This window comes from Lissotriton helveticus, chromosome 7 (genome assembly GCF_964261635.1).
Source record: "Lissotriton helveticus chromosome 7, aLisHel1.1, whole genome shotgun sequence".
Taxonomy (NCBI): domain Eukaryota; kingdom Metazoa; phylum Chordata; class Amphibia; order Caudata; family Salamandridae; genus Lissotriton; species Lissotriton helveticus.
The window spans coordinates 216,284,646-216,301,014 of record NC_136068.1 but is presented as its reverse complement, the minus strand read 5'-3'; the positions used below and the strand labels follow the sequence as shown (position 1 = coordinate 216,301,014).

At 41.3% G+C, this 16,369-nt stretch overlaps 1 protein-coding gene across 2 annotated transcripts; it reads right to left on the bottom strand.

The window, feature by feature from the left end:
- Positions 1 to 505: 505 nt before the first annotated feature.
- LOC144768366 (phosphoenolpyruvate carboxykinase, cytosolic [GTP]) lies at positions 506 to 12,231 on the bottom strand. 2 transcript variants are annotated; one of them, XM_078651965.1, is made up of 10 exons: positions 12,084 to 12,231; positions 10,327 to 10,600; positions 8,803 to 8,984; positions 6,333 to 6,536; positions 6,037 to 6,224; positions 5,001 to 5,163; positions 4,660 to 4,884; positions 4,401 to 4,532; positions 3,288 to 3,383; positions 506 to 1,987 (listed from the first exon to the last, which is right to left on the bottom strand). In XM_078651965.1, the coding sequence occupies exons 2-10, from the start codon at positions 10,548 to 10,550 to the stop codon at positions 1,533 to 1,535; spliced, it is 1,869 nt and encodes a 622-aa protein (XP_078508091.1). In that variant the 5' UTR covers positions 10,551 to 10,600; positions 12,084 to 12,231; the 3' UTR covers positions 506 to 1,532. The 2 variants fall into 2 exon arrangements, with proteins under 2 accessions (XP_078508091.1, XP_078508092.1); XM_078651966.1 differs by having other exon boundaries at positions 10,327 to 10,550; positions 12,084 to 12,220.
- Positions 12,232 to 16,369: the final 4,138 nt, after the last annotated feature.

The window sequence follows — 16,369 nt, the reverse complement described above, 5'->3', positions numbered from 1 at the left end:
AGCTTGGATGCCTCCCCACTCAGCGGGACCTGTGTTACATCTCTGGCTTTGTCCATTCAAACAGTGAGGTAAGTTATGAGTTCGGGAAAGGGACCAACAGAAGGTGGGGGCCCTCAAACCCCCACCCCTCATGCCAGGAAGTTATAGAAGTAGAAAAGGTGGCTGTAGAGAGAGAGAGAGAATGTGAGTGATGTTTCCTGGAGAAGAGCAGAAGAGTAAGTAGTGGGCGCTAAGTAGGATGACCCACACACGGGTTCAGGAGGAAGTCAGGACCCCAGTAGTTGGAAGAATTTCAGTTTTTCCTTGGGCATGTGCCCCAGTCCAATCAAATTCTGGAGGAAATTAACATATTCCAAGAATCTCTCTCTCACTAGTAGCCTATTTGTCATTCATACATTTAAAAATACCATGTTTCTACATAAAATTGATTCTACAGAATTAACCCAAGTAGCACAACTAGACACCCTCGGTTCTTGCAAAAAAACGACAAAAGAAGAGCAAAACATTGAAAGGTTTTGTAAAAATGTTTTTAATCATTACCGCAGAGCAGTAGAGAACAAATACTTAATTTAGACAGATATAACATAGAAAATATTTTAAAATAGGTATATGCATTATGCATGCACTTTTCTTTAACTAAAACTTAGAAATCTCTAGTGAAATTGCTATGAAATGCATAGATAAATATAAATACTTAAATGTTTTAAATATAAATACAGACATATATCCATATCTTTGTCTCATCCATCATCGATCACTCATCTAACATCCAGCTATTTGAACCATGGCTACCTAAAATAGTTACAACAAATCTTTTGCAGACATTTGGCTATCCTGTTTTCAGTTGCATAATTTACTTGTTTGCCCATTGATTCATAACCCATACTACAGCTTTGGTGTCTAAATTCAATATCAATAGATGTTAATGTGAGCTGATAACGCTAACATTCCCCTTTGCAGCTTCCACGCACATCCCTTCTCTGAACTCCATCAGAAGAAACTGATTTTTTGGTCAAATTGACCATTATAAGTGTTATTACGTAAAACCTCAAGAACACCCATTGCTCCAAATGCATATAAAAATGAAACATATGCCTTCGCACTGCTTCCTCACTTTCCCAGTTTAAAAAGGGACTTAAAACATATCTGTTTAATATCATTCTGTAATTTCCCTATTTTGTTATGTTAGCTGCCCCGCTTTTTCTTACTTACTCACCGCGCCAGGATACTCTTGAGTAATAGAGCGCGTAATAAAAGGTTTTATAACATAACATAACATAATGTGCAGATAAATGTTCAAAATTACTCTAAGCATTGGAGATGCAGCTTTAAAGCCCAAAACTCTATCATCGTGCCACTTCTGGGCTTTGCTGCATTCGCTGAGTGATGCAATAAAATGCACATAGTATGCAGATCCCCATAGAATGGAAATTAAGCCTGGGCATGAACATGCTAGACAGAGCTTAAAATATCTTTCTTATTGTAAACATTTGTTTACAGTATGATTTAAAAATCCCTCTTTGACCAGCAGCTCACAGCTGCTTAATTCTGTTCTCCAGCTCTAGAAGCTCCCGCTCTATTTCATATGGAAGGTCAGCGTTGACTTGTTCTTCAAAGTATTTCTTGATGTCTTCCACCTCTTCTTCCCAAAAGTCCCTGGACAGGTGGAAAAGCTCAGCCATGTTGACATCTCCCAGCCCTTTTAAGTTGAGGCCCGTGGCAGTGGGCACATAACCTATGGCCGTGCACTTGGCACACTCTTCGCCATTGATCCTTCTGAACATCCACTCCAGCACGCGGGAGTTCTCACCATAGCCGGGCCAAAGGAAATTACCCTGCGCATCCTTGCGGAACCAGTTCACGTGGAAAATTTTGGGCAGCTTTGCGGCGGGGAAGTGCTCCATGCTCAGCCAGTGGGCGAGGTAGCGGCCGAAGTTGTAACCAAAGAAAGGCCTCATGGCGAAAGGATCATGCATGATGACTTTCCCTGAAAGAACAAGGATTAATGGACATGTCAATTCTTTTGTAATATTTAAGAGATTCACATTCATGAGGTTTTTAAAATAACATGTTCATTCAAAAACGTGTTCACTCAAGTAGAGTGCTAGTATGAGGCAGAGGTGCCTGATAGAGGGCGGCTGACCTATTGAGAAACTGTCATATAAAGGGCCAATCAGTGAACTGTAAGATTGCTGGAAGAGGATCAAGCCCATTTCAGTCACTGAATTCAGAGGGTTATGTTTTTATTACTAGCAAGTTTAGCCAAACTTTAGCATGGCTGTCAGACAAGAGGGGTAGGGTGATATACTTTATTCCTATGTGATTCCCTCAAAAAACACAATATTGAAAAATCATGATTCCTCCCAGATGGAACATTTTGACAAAATTTACCCAGAGGAGGGCTTTTCCCAGGTTCAGAAAATTACCATGGTGGGTGCCTTTCATAACTTAAATGATTTGTTGACTCGGTTTAGATCTCAGGTCCCCTTTGCCTTTACTAAAAGGTAGATCCTGTTATGTGATCTCTGTGTCTTTACCCAACCCTGTCCAATTTCCCTTCTTTTCTTTCATCCTCCTTTCCCTTTTATGGTTTCTTCTCTCCTCCTCTCATGTGGTTTTCTTTATTGGAGGTTAAAGAGAAAGGAGAGGGGCATCTCTCACAAACCCATCCACCTCATAATTTCCCCTTTTTTATCTATCCTTCTTCCGCCTTTCCCTGATTCTCACCCTGAGTGTTTTTTAACTTCTTTTCTCAATTTTCCTCCCACTTCCCTTCCTATCAACCTGAAAATAAACCATCCATTCCGCTGCCACTCTCTTTAATGATGTCCTTACTTTTATCCCTCATTAAATATTTAGCCCCATTTCCTCGTTTCTCACAACACAATCTTGCTAGACATAGAAAGAAGTCTGCTTTGATCCTATTTCTTTTTTCAATTACTGATTCCTATTTGGCATATCCCAGGCGGTTATTTTTTACCTAATCAAACTTATAATTCATTTATTTTTAGAAATGCTAATAGGTTTTTGTTAGTTCATTTTTTAAGTTTTTTCTCCTTGAGATCCGAAAAGAGATACCAGACTGTGGTTTTCTTTCAGTACTCAAGAGTCCTATAAGTTGCAAACTGACTTTGGACAACTTGACTGCTGGTCAATTTGGCTCAGTTTGATGCCGTCATATTGACACTACATGCCATGTGTTCTTCAGATTGACTTTCATTTACATTGGCTTTCTTCAGATGCATGAATGTCCTTGTATAACAATGTGCAATAGAATTCTCAATTACCTTTGTGCTCTGCTGCTGCTGTTGACTCGGATCTCATGGCCGCACCCACAAACACTCCATGCTGCCAGTTCAGTGCTTCATAGACCAGAGGTACACCTGCAGATCAGAGGAGGTAAGTTTAGAGAGTTGTACGAGTCCCATAATGTCCCTTTTCCTTTGCATTTTACTAAAAGAACACTGAACAACCAACACCATGTTACGTCGAGAGAATCATTTTTTGGTTACTTCATTTATTGGGATGATCCGTATCTAGCACTGACATGCTTCTAAAGTAGTTTCAGGGCACTATAACAAGCCTAAAGGATTTAATGTAACAAGTGTATGTCACTAAGACAAGGATTTGGGAGATATGTTAGGGCTTAACATTAAATAGACCATATAGGTCCACCAGTAGGAGACAGTTGATCCCCAATACAAGCCAAAAAGGAAGCGAGGCAGCCAACAATCCATGTATGGGACCTTGCAATGCCAAGAGTGCTGTATTAGTTGGTCGAGGGGCGCCGCATGAGGTTTATAATGGGTAATGCTGCTTTTCAGGGAATGATGGCATTAACAATTGGCTTGCTCAGTTTAGGACACTTTGTTAAAAACAAAAGGTATGTCATTTGGAAATGGCTATGTCAGACTTTCGATGCAGAGGTCAGGTTCCGTATTTTGCATGTTTCCAATGAGCCCTATAAGAAGAGATACCAAGATTGGTCTTTCAGAGGTATTGACCTATACAGAAAACCATGGCTTTCCATGTGGATCAGGTAGCCTCTGATTGGAGAGGTCAACCTTGGTAACAGAAATTAACAGACTGACAACAGTCACAGGAGAGTAATCATAGTGTGTGATCAAAGACAGAGGTGGAGTCTGAGGTAGCATCTCAGTTACTATAGTGCTCAAATTCCACCAAAGATACTTGTATAAGGAAACCCTAGTTTTAAATTCTGCAAATCAGAAAGTGTATAATGATTTCCGTGAGGAGTAAATCATGTTCTACATGGTCAGCTACATGGTTATTTTGCGGCCCATTTCACTAGATGATCTAATAAATGTACATTTAAATATGATTATCTGAACGCCAAATGCCAATAAAGTCTACAGGACAACGTTTTTTCCATTTGTTACCTTTTGGCCTTCGTCCTCCAAAAATGATGCCCTCGATGGGCACGCCCTCAGGAGATTCCCATGCTGGATCAATGATGGGGCACTGGCTGGCGGGAGTGCAGAAACGAGAATTGGGATGGGCACAAGGCTCATCTGGAAGAGAAGAGCAGGTGTGAGAAGATGTAAGAACTATCGATCAAATCAGATCATGTCTGATCAAGATAGAACTGATTGAGAATATGTATGGAACAATCCATAACCATGGCAAAGCCTTCCTTACCAATCTCTGGTGACCATTCCTTGTTCTTCCATGATGTCAGTGTCACCCCAGGTTCTAGGATATCTCCGATGCCCTCCCAGTAGATGCCTCCATCACTGGTCTCCCCAACATTGGTGAAGATTGTGTTTTTCTCAATGGTCTTCATGGCATTCGGGTTTGTCTTCATGGATGTTCCAGGAGCAACACCAAAAAATCCATTCTCTGGATTAATAGCCCTGAGGTGACCTACATTACAATGAAGTGAGTGATTAGAAAGGAAATAAAGACTTGCACTGAGTGTGGTCACCACTCAATGTACATTCTAGTAGGTTAACTTGCAGCTTTAGATAGAAGCTGCTTACCTTGGTCATCAAACTTCATCCAGGCAATGTCATCTCCCACACACTCAATTTTCCATCCAGGCAATGTTGGATTCATCATGGCCAAGTTGGTTTTCCCGCAGGCGCTAGGGAAGGCGGCTGCAAAATACTTCTTCTCCCCCTCTGGATTTGTGATGCCCAATATCTGTGGAATATTGAGATATGTTTGCTCACTGGGTGTTTCATATATAATATTACACCTAACTGAGAACTGTTCATTAACACAGAAAGTTTGTATCCTGTTTTTCAACTAATTGAATATGAAATGTAAACACTAGAAATGTTTCTGAATGTTAAATCTGCTACATATATATTCCCATGAATACCCATGTTTACAGACACACATGCCAGTCATTTTTTGAGTTTTAGATACGTTTTAAGTCTCCTCTCACCTTAATGGGTGTTCTAGGGTGGACAACATGGTGGTGCCTGTGTTGCTGGTGCTGCACCATAATTGTCTGTCCTGTTTCCTTCTACTGCACTCATAATCTACTTCTATTGTCTTTCCCGCATTTTTTGTTTTATGTTCCCTGGACTTCCAATTTCCTTATTTTGAGTTCCGCCTTTCTTGTGTCTCAAACGTCCAATTCCCCACCCAACAGCATGTCCTACTTCATATTTTACATTTGTGTTGCTTTCTTCAGATTTCTTTTCTTTGTTACTCTGCATGCTTCATTTATGCAATTGTAAACATGCTACCACTTGTACAAAGTATTTCACCAAGAATAAAAATAGGTGTATTCTTAGCCTAAGCTTGTTGTACTTGTCGTTCCAAACTATGCAGACTTTAGGTCATCATTTCTAAACATTGTTTATGCCATCCTTAGAATATGCATCTTGCCACAGGACTACCAATTTTGGCATTGGATTAGTGATGTGTTTTGTGACCTGATTTCTTTATGGATTTGTGTTACATCACAAATTTCATATCAACTGATGGAAAATAAAGAAGGGAGTCATTGGAGTTATTTCTTATTGGAATTGTTAGTCTATTGGTGTCGATATAACCATCTCTTACCAGCATGTGTTCAGCCAGCCATCCCTCCTCCTTGGCAATCCTGCTGGCGATCCTCAGTGCAAAGCACTTTTTCCCCAACAAGGAGTTTCCTCCGTAGCCACTGCCGAAGGACACGATCTCTCTGCGTTCAGGAACGTGTGCGATGAGCGTCATATCCGGGTTACAGGGCCAGTTGTTCACCAACGGTTCTGTAGACACACAAGAAGATGCCTTACTAATGCGCCTGGACTCATGGCCACATGTCAACTTAGGGATTGACGTAAGAGAATGACCACAAGACAAGGTCACTAACATACTTTTCAGTGGTAAGGGGCAGCCGACCGAATGGAGGCATTTCACAAACTCGCCGCTGCCAAGGGCTCTCAAGACGTCGGTGCCCATCCGGGTCATGATCCTCATGCTGGCCACGACATATGGCGAATCCGTCAGCTCAATCCCAATCTTGGACAGGGGCGACCCAATGGGACCCATACTGAAAGGGATGACGTACATGGTGCGACCTATGAAGCAATATATGTTCAAAATGAAGGAAGGTTGCAACAGAAGTAACATTATGTATAGAAATTAATTTCCATATAGGAACATCCTGTAATACTCATGACTACATTGCAAAGACCTATAACTCCATGAGCGAAGTGATTTTTTACCAGGTCAAATATAGAATTGTTGAGAAACACTGTAATTAAATCAAAATGAATGTATTTTGTAAAAAGAAATATTGATGAGTATCGAAGAGTAAGAAGGAGAGCTATGTGATAGTGCAGGAGGGAATTAATATTATTATATTTATTTACTGGCCATTCTCATAATAATCCTGACGTGCGACCCACAACCTTCCATTAGAACTGACCAACTTTTGGCTTCTGGTTGAGGATAAGGCTCATAAATTGTGATTCTCGTGCCAATTAACAATTACTTATAACTATAATGTTACATATATATAGGACTCCCGGTTTTATGGTATTTCTTTTTTTTACATTGCTGTCTGTATTAATGCATATTTATTTTTTTGCTAATTTTATCTATATTTACCCATATTTATTTTGGGCTTTGTGAAAAAATGAATCTGGAATTAGTTTATTTCCACATCTATTTTATCAATAAATATAAACTCATGTTTGAATACCTACCAGGTTTCAAAGCTATGAACACACGCAGAACATAAATCAATACACTTAACTGAAAATAGCCACATTTCAGTATCAACCTTGTGCATATCTACTGCTGTTTCAGCCTCTTAACTAAAATTAATTTCTTTTTAACCCCCTTACCGATCAATCCACACAGCTATTGACCTGGCAGATGGTATTTAGAATCACTCAAAATGCAACCAAATTTCAGATTTTTCCACTTTTAAAAATAAATTACAGACAAGAAAATAAAGGTTTGTCTGACTCTATTTATCTGTAAATATCAGTAAAAACAGGAAACAGGAAGCCTTACATATATAGTTAACTTCCTTATTTTCCATATTCCACCTCAGTCTGTTTTCTGTGTCTTTTTATTGCGGGTTTATTGTAGCATGTTATTTAGGTGGTAAAGACCCTGTACTCATTACAGCACTATTTCTGCACAATATGGCGTATGAATGGAAGTGAGTTACTGTTGAATTCCATGAGGAAGACAAGAGTACTCTTGGTATACTGCTGAACTGCAAATCAGGTGTACAAAAAGCGTAGGTCACAGTAGAGTCAGCCGCCGCCTATGCAGCTAAGAGTGGTAGGGTGGTGGGGCCTGGTTGAGGGGGTATTCGACAGACGACCATGAGGGGAAATTATAAAATAATTAATTTCCCCTCGTCTACTCGTTTGTCGAAATCCCCCCCCCCCCCCCCCCCCCCCCCCCCCCACACACACACCCGGTCCCACCACTCTTACCTGCACAGGCCGCGGCTGATTAAAATCTGTATTAATCTGGACCATTAATCCCATCTGTCGCCTTTTAGTTTCTCTGCTTTGCTTCTTTCCCCGGTCCCTGCTAATCGAGCAATAAGCCTTGCTAACATTTTAAACACTTTAATTGGTCATTAGACAGACGTATTGATCAGGACATTTTTGTAGACAAAGTCTATCAAAGCACTTACTTGCTCGCTTCCTGAGTAAACTGTCTATAAGTGAGTGTACTTTATAATACCCATAAAATTGCAAACCGCATCTTTTTGTTGAGAAATTACATTTCTGATCCGACATAAAATTGTATTTTTAAAGCACTCGAGACGTAAACAAAAAAGGAGAAATACTTCATAATTAATACACAAACCTGAATGTAGGCAACTAACTGATTAGGGTAATCAACTCCCTGAAGGTCACTGTCCCCAGGCCTGAAGTTTTCCCCTACAAAGCATTGATTCCATGTGTGTTCGTCTAATCGATTCAACTGAAGCAAAACTAGACTACAAGTCCCAACATGCATTGGGCTATCACACAAGATTGCAGGACTTGAGAGAGGGTTGGTAACGACTTGGGGTAGGTGGTCACTTTATGATCAATTGTACAGAAACATAGTTGTACAACATACACCAGTCTACATGCAACATTTCTGTGTATGACAAACGGTTGCGATTCAAAGTTATGCAAAGTGATAAGGTGTTGAAAGCCAATAATTGACGCTCAACCAAAGATCTTCTCAGATGATAAACACATATAACTCCCTTTATGTGTGCGCGTGCTTGAGAGCTGTACAAAAACGCAAAATGCCACCTGTACAAAGAGCCAAACACGTTGATATTCACTGTGTGCTCATTTCTGGGTTTTTTTTAACTCTCACCTTTCATGCATCCTGGAAACCGGGCCTTGAACGCCTTATCGAAGTCCTCCTCGGACATCCAGCGCCCGAGCTGGCTGGTTCCGGTCTTGGAGAGGGGCACGGTGTCCCTCTGCTCTTGAGTAACGATGACCGTCCTGCTCTCGATTCGGGCCACATCCCTGGGGTCGGTGAGAGCCAGCCAGCTGTGGAAAGAGAGGACGGACTCTTAGACAAACACCGGGCAGCTGTCCAGCCTCGTTGTGCTGCAGGGTTCATTCGAGACAACGCAAACAGAGAGTGTGCCAGGGATTTCTGTGAAATGTGTTTGTATTACAGCGCAATCGAAAGATTATGGAATATTTTCCAATTTCCATGTTTTATTCCAGATGGTGCAATGTGTTAGCAAGAGCTTGAATTCCTGCCACCCTTCTTTCATGTACTGATGCTATCACGCCTTTGAGATGTATCTTAACACCCACTAGCCACCACTACATTTGAACAGCCTGGATTCAGTGAGTGGGCCACGGTGTGGTGTAGGAAGTCCTTAATCACAACATCTCAGGATAAGATTGAAGTCAGGCACCTAATACCAGCAATGGTTCAGCAGGTGCAGTGGCACCTTGGCCCACTGAACCCTCATCATTGCTCTATTTTACTACCCAATTAGAGGACAGGATGGGACATTTTTCTTGTTTGAATATAGAATGAGGGCACCCTTTCTACAATTCGGCCTCATACACATTTACTGCTACTGTGCAATCAGGAAAAACGTTCATTGTAACATGCAAAACACACAATTATTTGGCTGTCACAGAACTACCCCTCATCGAGTCAACCCACTGTTTCCATATGCAAACCTCCAGGCAGCCAGAAGGCATCAGCCATGAAAACATGTACATTTGTGCTTCTATGGCAAAAATATACGCCTAAGCAGCAAGTTCCAGGTTTAAATCTTCATAGAAAAGACTCAGACTGCCTTCCTTCTGATGCCAATAAACTGAGTACTGCCCATTGGATAACAGTACTTGTTAATTGGTGCGCTATGAAACACCAAGTGCTATAGAAAAACTTGCTTTAGCTATAACTATATATGGTACACGTTGAACGCTGTGTAAGTGCTCCTTTTTGGTGTTGAATTTGCCAAGTAGGTGATCTGCACTTCAAGAAATTGTATCTACCCCGTTTTTACCGGGTAATGTTATAGGCGTTAAATTGGAGAATAATACCAACTTATTGTCTAAAAAAAGTGAAAGACTATATAATAACCCAGTCATTGCAAGGGAAGCAGGTACGTTTTTTCTAAATTTGCAGAGAGTGAATGATGGAGTGAGGGCATGAGTAAATGAGTGAGTTACTATCCATCCATCAAACACCACCCTACTAAGTCATGTCTAGGTGTCAGGAATGGAACTGCGAAACGACCAAGGTTATGAAATAAATATGTGTTTGTAAAATACAGTTCACACCTCTGATCATCCCCCCCAGCCGACTACCCACCATTGCCCTCATTACCCCACTCCAACCGCAGAGGAGCCCTTCACTCACCAGTTCTCATACTTGGTCAGCCTCTTGACCATGCCGCTCTCCTCCATGAGCGCCAGGATCCTCTCGTTCTCCCCCTCGGACCCGTCACAGATGTGGATGCTCTCGGGCTGGCACACCTTGGCGTTGCCCACCACAAAGGTCCTCACGTCTGGACTCAGGCCGTTCAGGTCCCCTTGGACCATCCTGCTGGTGATCTTCAGCTCATTCTGCAGCAGGGGCGCCATCTTAGGAGAGACCGATGGTCGTGTCAGTGTTTGGAGAGTCTGAAGGTAAGCTATAGGGGGAAAACGTCATACTCAGCAAATTCTCTATATATAGTGATTATCAACTGATTAACAATGACCTAGACTTATCTCTTCCAATTACTGGAAGCCAGTGGTTTTTATTTGTCTAACTCTGTAACATTAAAACATTTACATAAATATGCAAATAGATGCTAACCCTGCTAGCATGATGCACAGAAGCTTGTCATTCTGTAAGACTCCATTTATAACTTTTAGTTGTATCACCGAACCAACATAAATGCTCTAAACCTTTAGGTAATCAATGACTCTGAATTCAGCAAGATACCAAGATTTCTTGGTAATTTTATAGCAAGAATTTCTGCAATTTAAGCAGATTATCACGACTATTATAGTGTTCCTACCAGCCAGGAGGGCCTCGGACTTGCAATACTAAATTACATTCTGAGCCCGATGGTGGAGTGCTGGTCTTTGGACCCTGTTGAGCAGCACCACCTGGTAGGTTAGTGGCAGCCCAGGCTTGACCGCCCTTAAGCCATGTAATTCCTGCCACCCTATTGTTCCAAGGGATCACTCCAGTATTTTAATATTTATTTATTTATTTATTTTTTAAATATCACTCCAGTATCTTCTCTGCCATCAGTCAGGAAGTGTCTGAAGCCAGTACTTCACTACTACTACCTGTGCACCATCACCTCAGAGAAAAGATGTGCATGTAAAGGAATTATTTATAATACAGTACACTGCTCTGCTTTTTGCTTCCTATAGCAGCACGTCTAGTGCCTTCTATTCTCTTCTTGTGCTGTCATCATCAGATGAATATTCATGGGGTTAATGGTTACAAGGCAGTGAATGGACTGTTCCAGCCTATGGAACTGCTGCTACCCACTTTGTGTGCCGCAGAGAGGGGACCACCAGGGAGGAGCCGTGGAGCAGTCCCTCAAACGCTGTCTGTGAAACCATGAGATCGAGGTACAAATCCAACCTGATCCACTAGATCATGTTGTGATATTCCTGTGGAGCAGGTCTCTTCTTTGCCAATAATAGGATTTCATCGAAATATGCAGTACCACCAGTGTTAAGACCCATATTAAAATTGTACATGCATATTTACAAGTCCTGTCTGTCGAGCTATTTAAATTGTGACATTTTACTGACATATTGTGAAATCAAGCAACTACATCAGGATTAGTCTACAGGGCGATGAGACATCACTGAAAAATAGGAGACGAATGAGCACAGTGCAAAGAAAAAAACGGTACCAAGAAAGAATAACAACCTATACAATCAATCAAATGGTCCTATACACCTCAATGCATTGACATACAACTGCTATCAGATATGACATCTGTAGACAACATTGCACACCCTTTTCTAGAACGTTCCTTTAATAATTTGTGTAAGATACTGGAGACATACAAACAACAAGCTGGTCAATCCAGGCAATAAGCCTGTTAAAGCAGTCATAAAGGAAAAGTCAATGATGATGAAAAAAACTTTCTGGATGGTACTTACTATTTCTTTAAGTGAGGATGAAGAATGAATTAACTTTGCTGCCGATTTCTCGGCTGGAAAAGTGCTTCAAGATTTGTTTGGGTCCTTCTGGGTTCGTTGAGTCTTTCTTGATTCTATGAGTTCTTTCCTTTGCTCTTGAAGTCGTGTTGTTTGAAGATGCTCCGGATGCCTTAAATAGCCGTCAATGGGGAGAGCCCCTCCCGCTACTACAGGTGAGGAGAGGAGGCAGGTCTCCCACGTCATAAGGTGTCTGTCCCGCCCCTTGGAACTAGTCCATAAACAAGCGTCATCAGAAACCGTTTGCAAAAGAGTAAATCCCTCAGGCGGGTAATGATTGATCGAATTGTGGACTGCAGTCCAGTTTGTGCCTTTTTCTGCTGGCAGTTACACAAAATTAGACGTTTGCACAACCTGTTGTGCATTTGGCCTTTGGCCTGCGATACCTATGATGAAAGTAGGCTCGGCTATTTCTGCGCCGCTGGTAGGATCCGGAGCTGATAACACAACCAGCCTTGGTTACTTGCATTCATGGGTACGTCATCGCGCATACCAGAGCAGCACAGTGGCGCATGCGCAGGAGGGTGCTCGGTGCTTGTACCCAGGAGGCTCGATTCAGGCGTGTTTGCTCACCTTGTACATGTTCCTGGACTCAGGATAAAGTACAGTGTGAAGCCGAAAGAAACAGAAATGTGACATGTCAGCAATTTCAAAGATCAGAGAGGCCTCAAGCAATGCTGCATCAGTTGGTGCAGCAGGTGCAGTGGCACCGGAGCCGAGAGGCCTGAGGGGCCCGCTGCACTCTGCTTATTGCTGCATTTTATAATTCAAACAGCAGACAGGGTGCCATGTTATTCATTGTACATCAGACAGAGTGATTAGCTTTGATACCATAAATGTTTATTAAAGGTTACAATGTTTACAGAAGGCAAAATCATCAAGTTAGTGTCAATCAATATTCAATATATTAATTCATTAATTAATATGAAGTTCAAATTATTCAAAGTCATATAAGTAAGAGGCCGAACTATCATAAAGTAACCACAAAGGAACAAATAGGTAAAACCAGTTCTCCCATAAAGAGAGCACACTAAATCTCTCACTTTGCTCTACCTGCTCAACATCTATAAAAGTGTATGCTCAGTAGTCATTCTATAAGTGCACATATACTAACAACCCACCTCCCCTCAAGAATGTAGAAATTCAAACATTATCCATCCTACTTTTCATCATTTAATTATAATCCCTTTATGCCATCTTTCAAAATAATCCATTTACCACATCACAATGTTTGCTGGTTATTTCATTACCCGTTAATTGATACTTAAACTTGAATTTGTGCTCTGCCAAAAACATTCATACCTCGCATACTCTACTCAAACCATAATAAAAAGAAACAAAAATCTCAATATGTGAATAATTTCAAACCACTAAATTTCACACAAAAACGATATTTTTCTTCATTTTACTACAACATGTAACACCTCTATCAAGTCGAAATATTCATTCAAGCAATATGAGAGGGTTGTATGATGGTACAACACAGGTAAATACTTTGCATGCCTTTGCCACGCATTTTTAGTGTGCATGTTTTTACCGCGAATATGCATTTACAACGCATGCCAATTCCACGCATTGTTTTTAGATTTAAAAACAATGTATTTGTGGGGGGAGACTCCCCCAATTTACCTTAAATGCGTGGTATTGGCATGCATTGTAAATGCATATTCGCGGTAAAAATATGCATGCAAACAAATGTGTTGTAAAGGCACAACGAGATAAAAACCAAGTTGTAAAGGCTGTTTCCCTATGAGAGATCCCTCTTTAATTGCATACATATACATTATTAAATTTCACTTTTATTTCCTGATGTACTAAGGTGGCCACTGTGATTGTTATTCAATCATTATTCCATATTGAGTACATGTCGATGAACGTTTCGGTGAAACCACCAAATATTCATTCACCTTCCTCAGGGCACAGAAACAATTTAGCATCCAAATGTTGGCAGGGCCACTACTTAACATCCCACAAAATGGAATATTGCTGTAGAGCATGTTCCCAGATCCTGTGGCTCATGGCTAAAGGCGCTATTCAGTACAAAATACCAGTTTGGGTGCTGAAGGCATTATGTGATAAAAGTTACGGTTCAAAAGCAAAACTTATAAGTCACTGAAATTTGCCAGTTAACTCGTGCACCTGATTCACTGCTCATAACCGCCGATTTTGGAGATATGTCAAAGTTTTATATTTTTCAAATAGTGTGCAAACTAGAAGATTAGAGACAAGACGTCTGAGTGCAACACCATGCACATGCCCCCAAGGCTGTCCCACAGGCTTATCCTCCCAAAGTTAACAGACACTGGCATGAAAACTAAAAAAAAGAAAGCAGCACAGCAGGTGTTCTGCTTAAGCATTATTCATAAGTCGATGGGTATGTCCCCCTACTTAGGAATAGCCCCCCAGCCTGTTGGACAGGTAGGGAGAGCTAAAAACAAATATTTAATTTACCCCCCAACTAGGGGGGACTCTCCAGTCTTGCCTATGGGCCAGGAAGGGGTGAAACCATCTCAACTAGTCCAATGTCAGGAGGATATTTAAGCAAGCCCCCCCACACCAAACTTACAACGTATGAGGGTGCATATCACTGACTTCATCAACCACTTGGACCGAGGGTAGGTAAAGTAATTTGATGGGGGGAGGTGCTTAATGGAGCAAGAGAGGAGTTTACTTCCTCCTTCTCTGTCTTGACTGAGGGGTTTGAGAGCAGATAAAACTGTCCATACGTTCCTGCATTGCACAAGGACAAGATGAAAATGTAAAGTTACCTCTCCTGTTGTAAACAGTTTCCAGGGGGTATTTCTGAGGCTTCAATTAACCTTGTTCAAGAACGGAAGGTGATACTGTGCCAGCAAGGTGTTGATGTTTGCACCCCCAGATCCCTCTGCCTGCACCAAGGGTTTAGTGCTTTCAAAAAGAAAAAGCCTACTCTTTCATGGCCTGCTGCAATCCACCGAGGAGCAGGTGAGCTGGCATATCTATGCCCTCTCTATTAGTAATTGCAAACAAGGTACAGAACTGGGCGAAAGCTGACACCTTTGCTGCAACATTGTATGGGCCGGGAAGGAGTGAGTCAGCTGGCACTCTTCCTAGGTCCTGTTTCCAACTGCAAACAGGGCACAGAAGAGGGTGCAAGTTGATCCTTTTGTTCGTGGCTTATACAGTACGTAAGAGCAGATCAACTACCACCCCACACCTTGTATGCAAATTGGGCACAGGGGTATGCGACACATCTTCAGCTCTTCTGTGGCCCACTGAGTGTGGTGAGTTTGTTTTTATCTTTATGTTTTTAAGTCTGCCGTCACCCTTGGGCAAAGTGAAGAGGCATGGGAGAACTCCCTACCACCCCACAAGGGCAATGTGGGGACAGTTAAGCTCACAAACGGCGGTAGGATGAAAAAAAATATTTAAAAAAAATGAAAAATAGTCTTTGAATGACTAGTTTAGCCAGTTCATGTAAAAAAATTAAAGATCAAAGTTTTTAATCTGTACATTGCCACCCTGTAGGAACCAGCCACAGCACTGCCAGTGGAAATGAATTTTTTGAGCTATCATTTCAGAAACATGCCAACTTTATTTTCGCACATTTTCCACTTTTAAATATCAGCCACCCTACTTTGTAGGCAACAATGCACATAGGCGTGGCTATTTAATATTTAAATACAGGGGTTCTCATCTATAAAAAATGGGTATTTTGACAGATGTGAAGGTAGGTTTTTAGGCTTCTGCAGTTAGGCTACACATGGTAGGTCCGAAGCCATGTTTTACAGCGCAATCCTGTGAATTCACAATATATGCTGCAGTCTACAGGTGGCATTTAACTTCCAGGCCATGGTTGAATTTTCTACACATTAAAGGGGGAGCAGGGGTAAATGGCACACAGTTCTAATACCATGTAAAAAATAAAATCCTGACAAAGGTTAAAAATCTGGAGTGACCACACAGAAAAGTAAAATTTCGTACATTGACCAACACAATATATGCCTCATTGAACTTAATGTCTTTAACTACAATGGTCATATTGCTCACAAATACCTATGTGCTCTTGGGCGGCTAAATGCAAGAAATGCTGCCCAGTTCACACATATACCTGCACATTCATCTTCTACAACTGAGTGTTTTAAAAGTAAAAGACCCACTTTGTGCTCTTATCTCCTTTCCCAAAAACCTGCATGTAAGGACCTTTGTACAAATGCTGCTTTTTGACTGAATGTGCTAAACACACACAT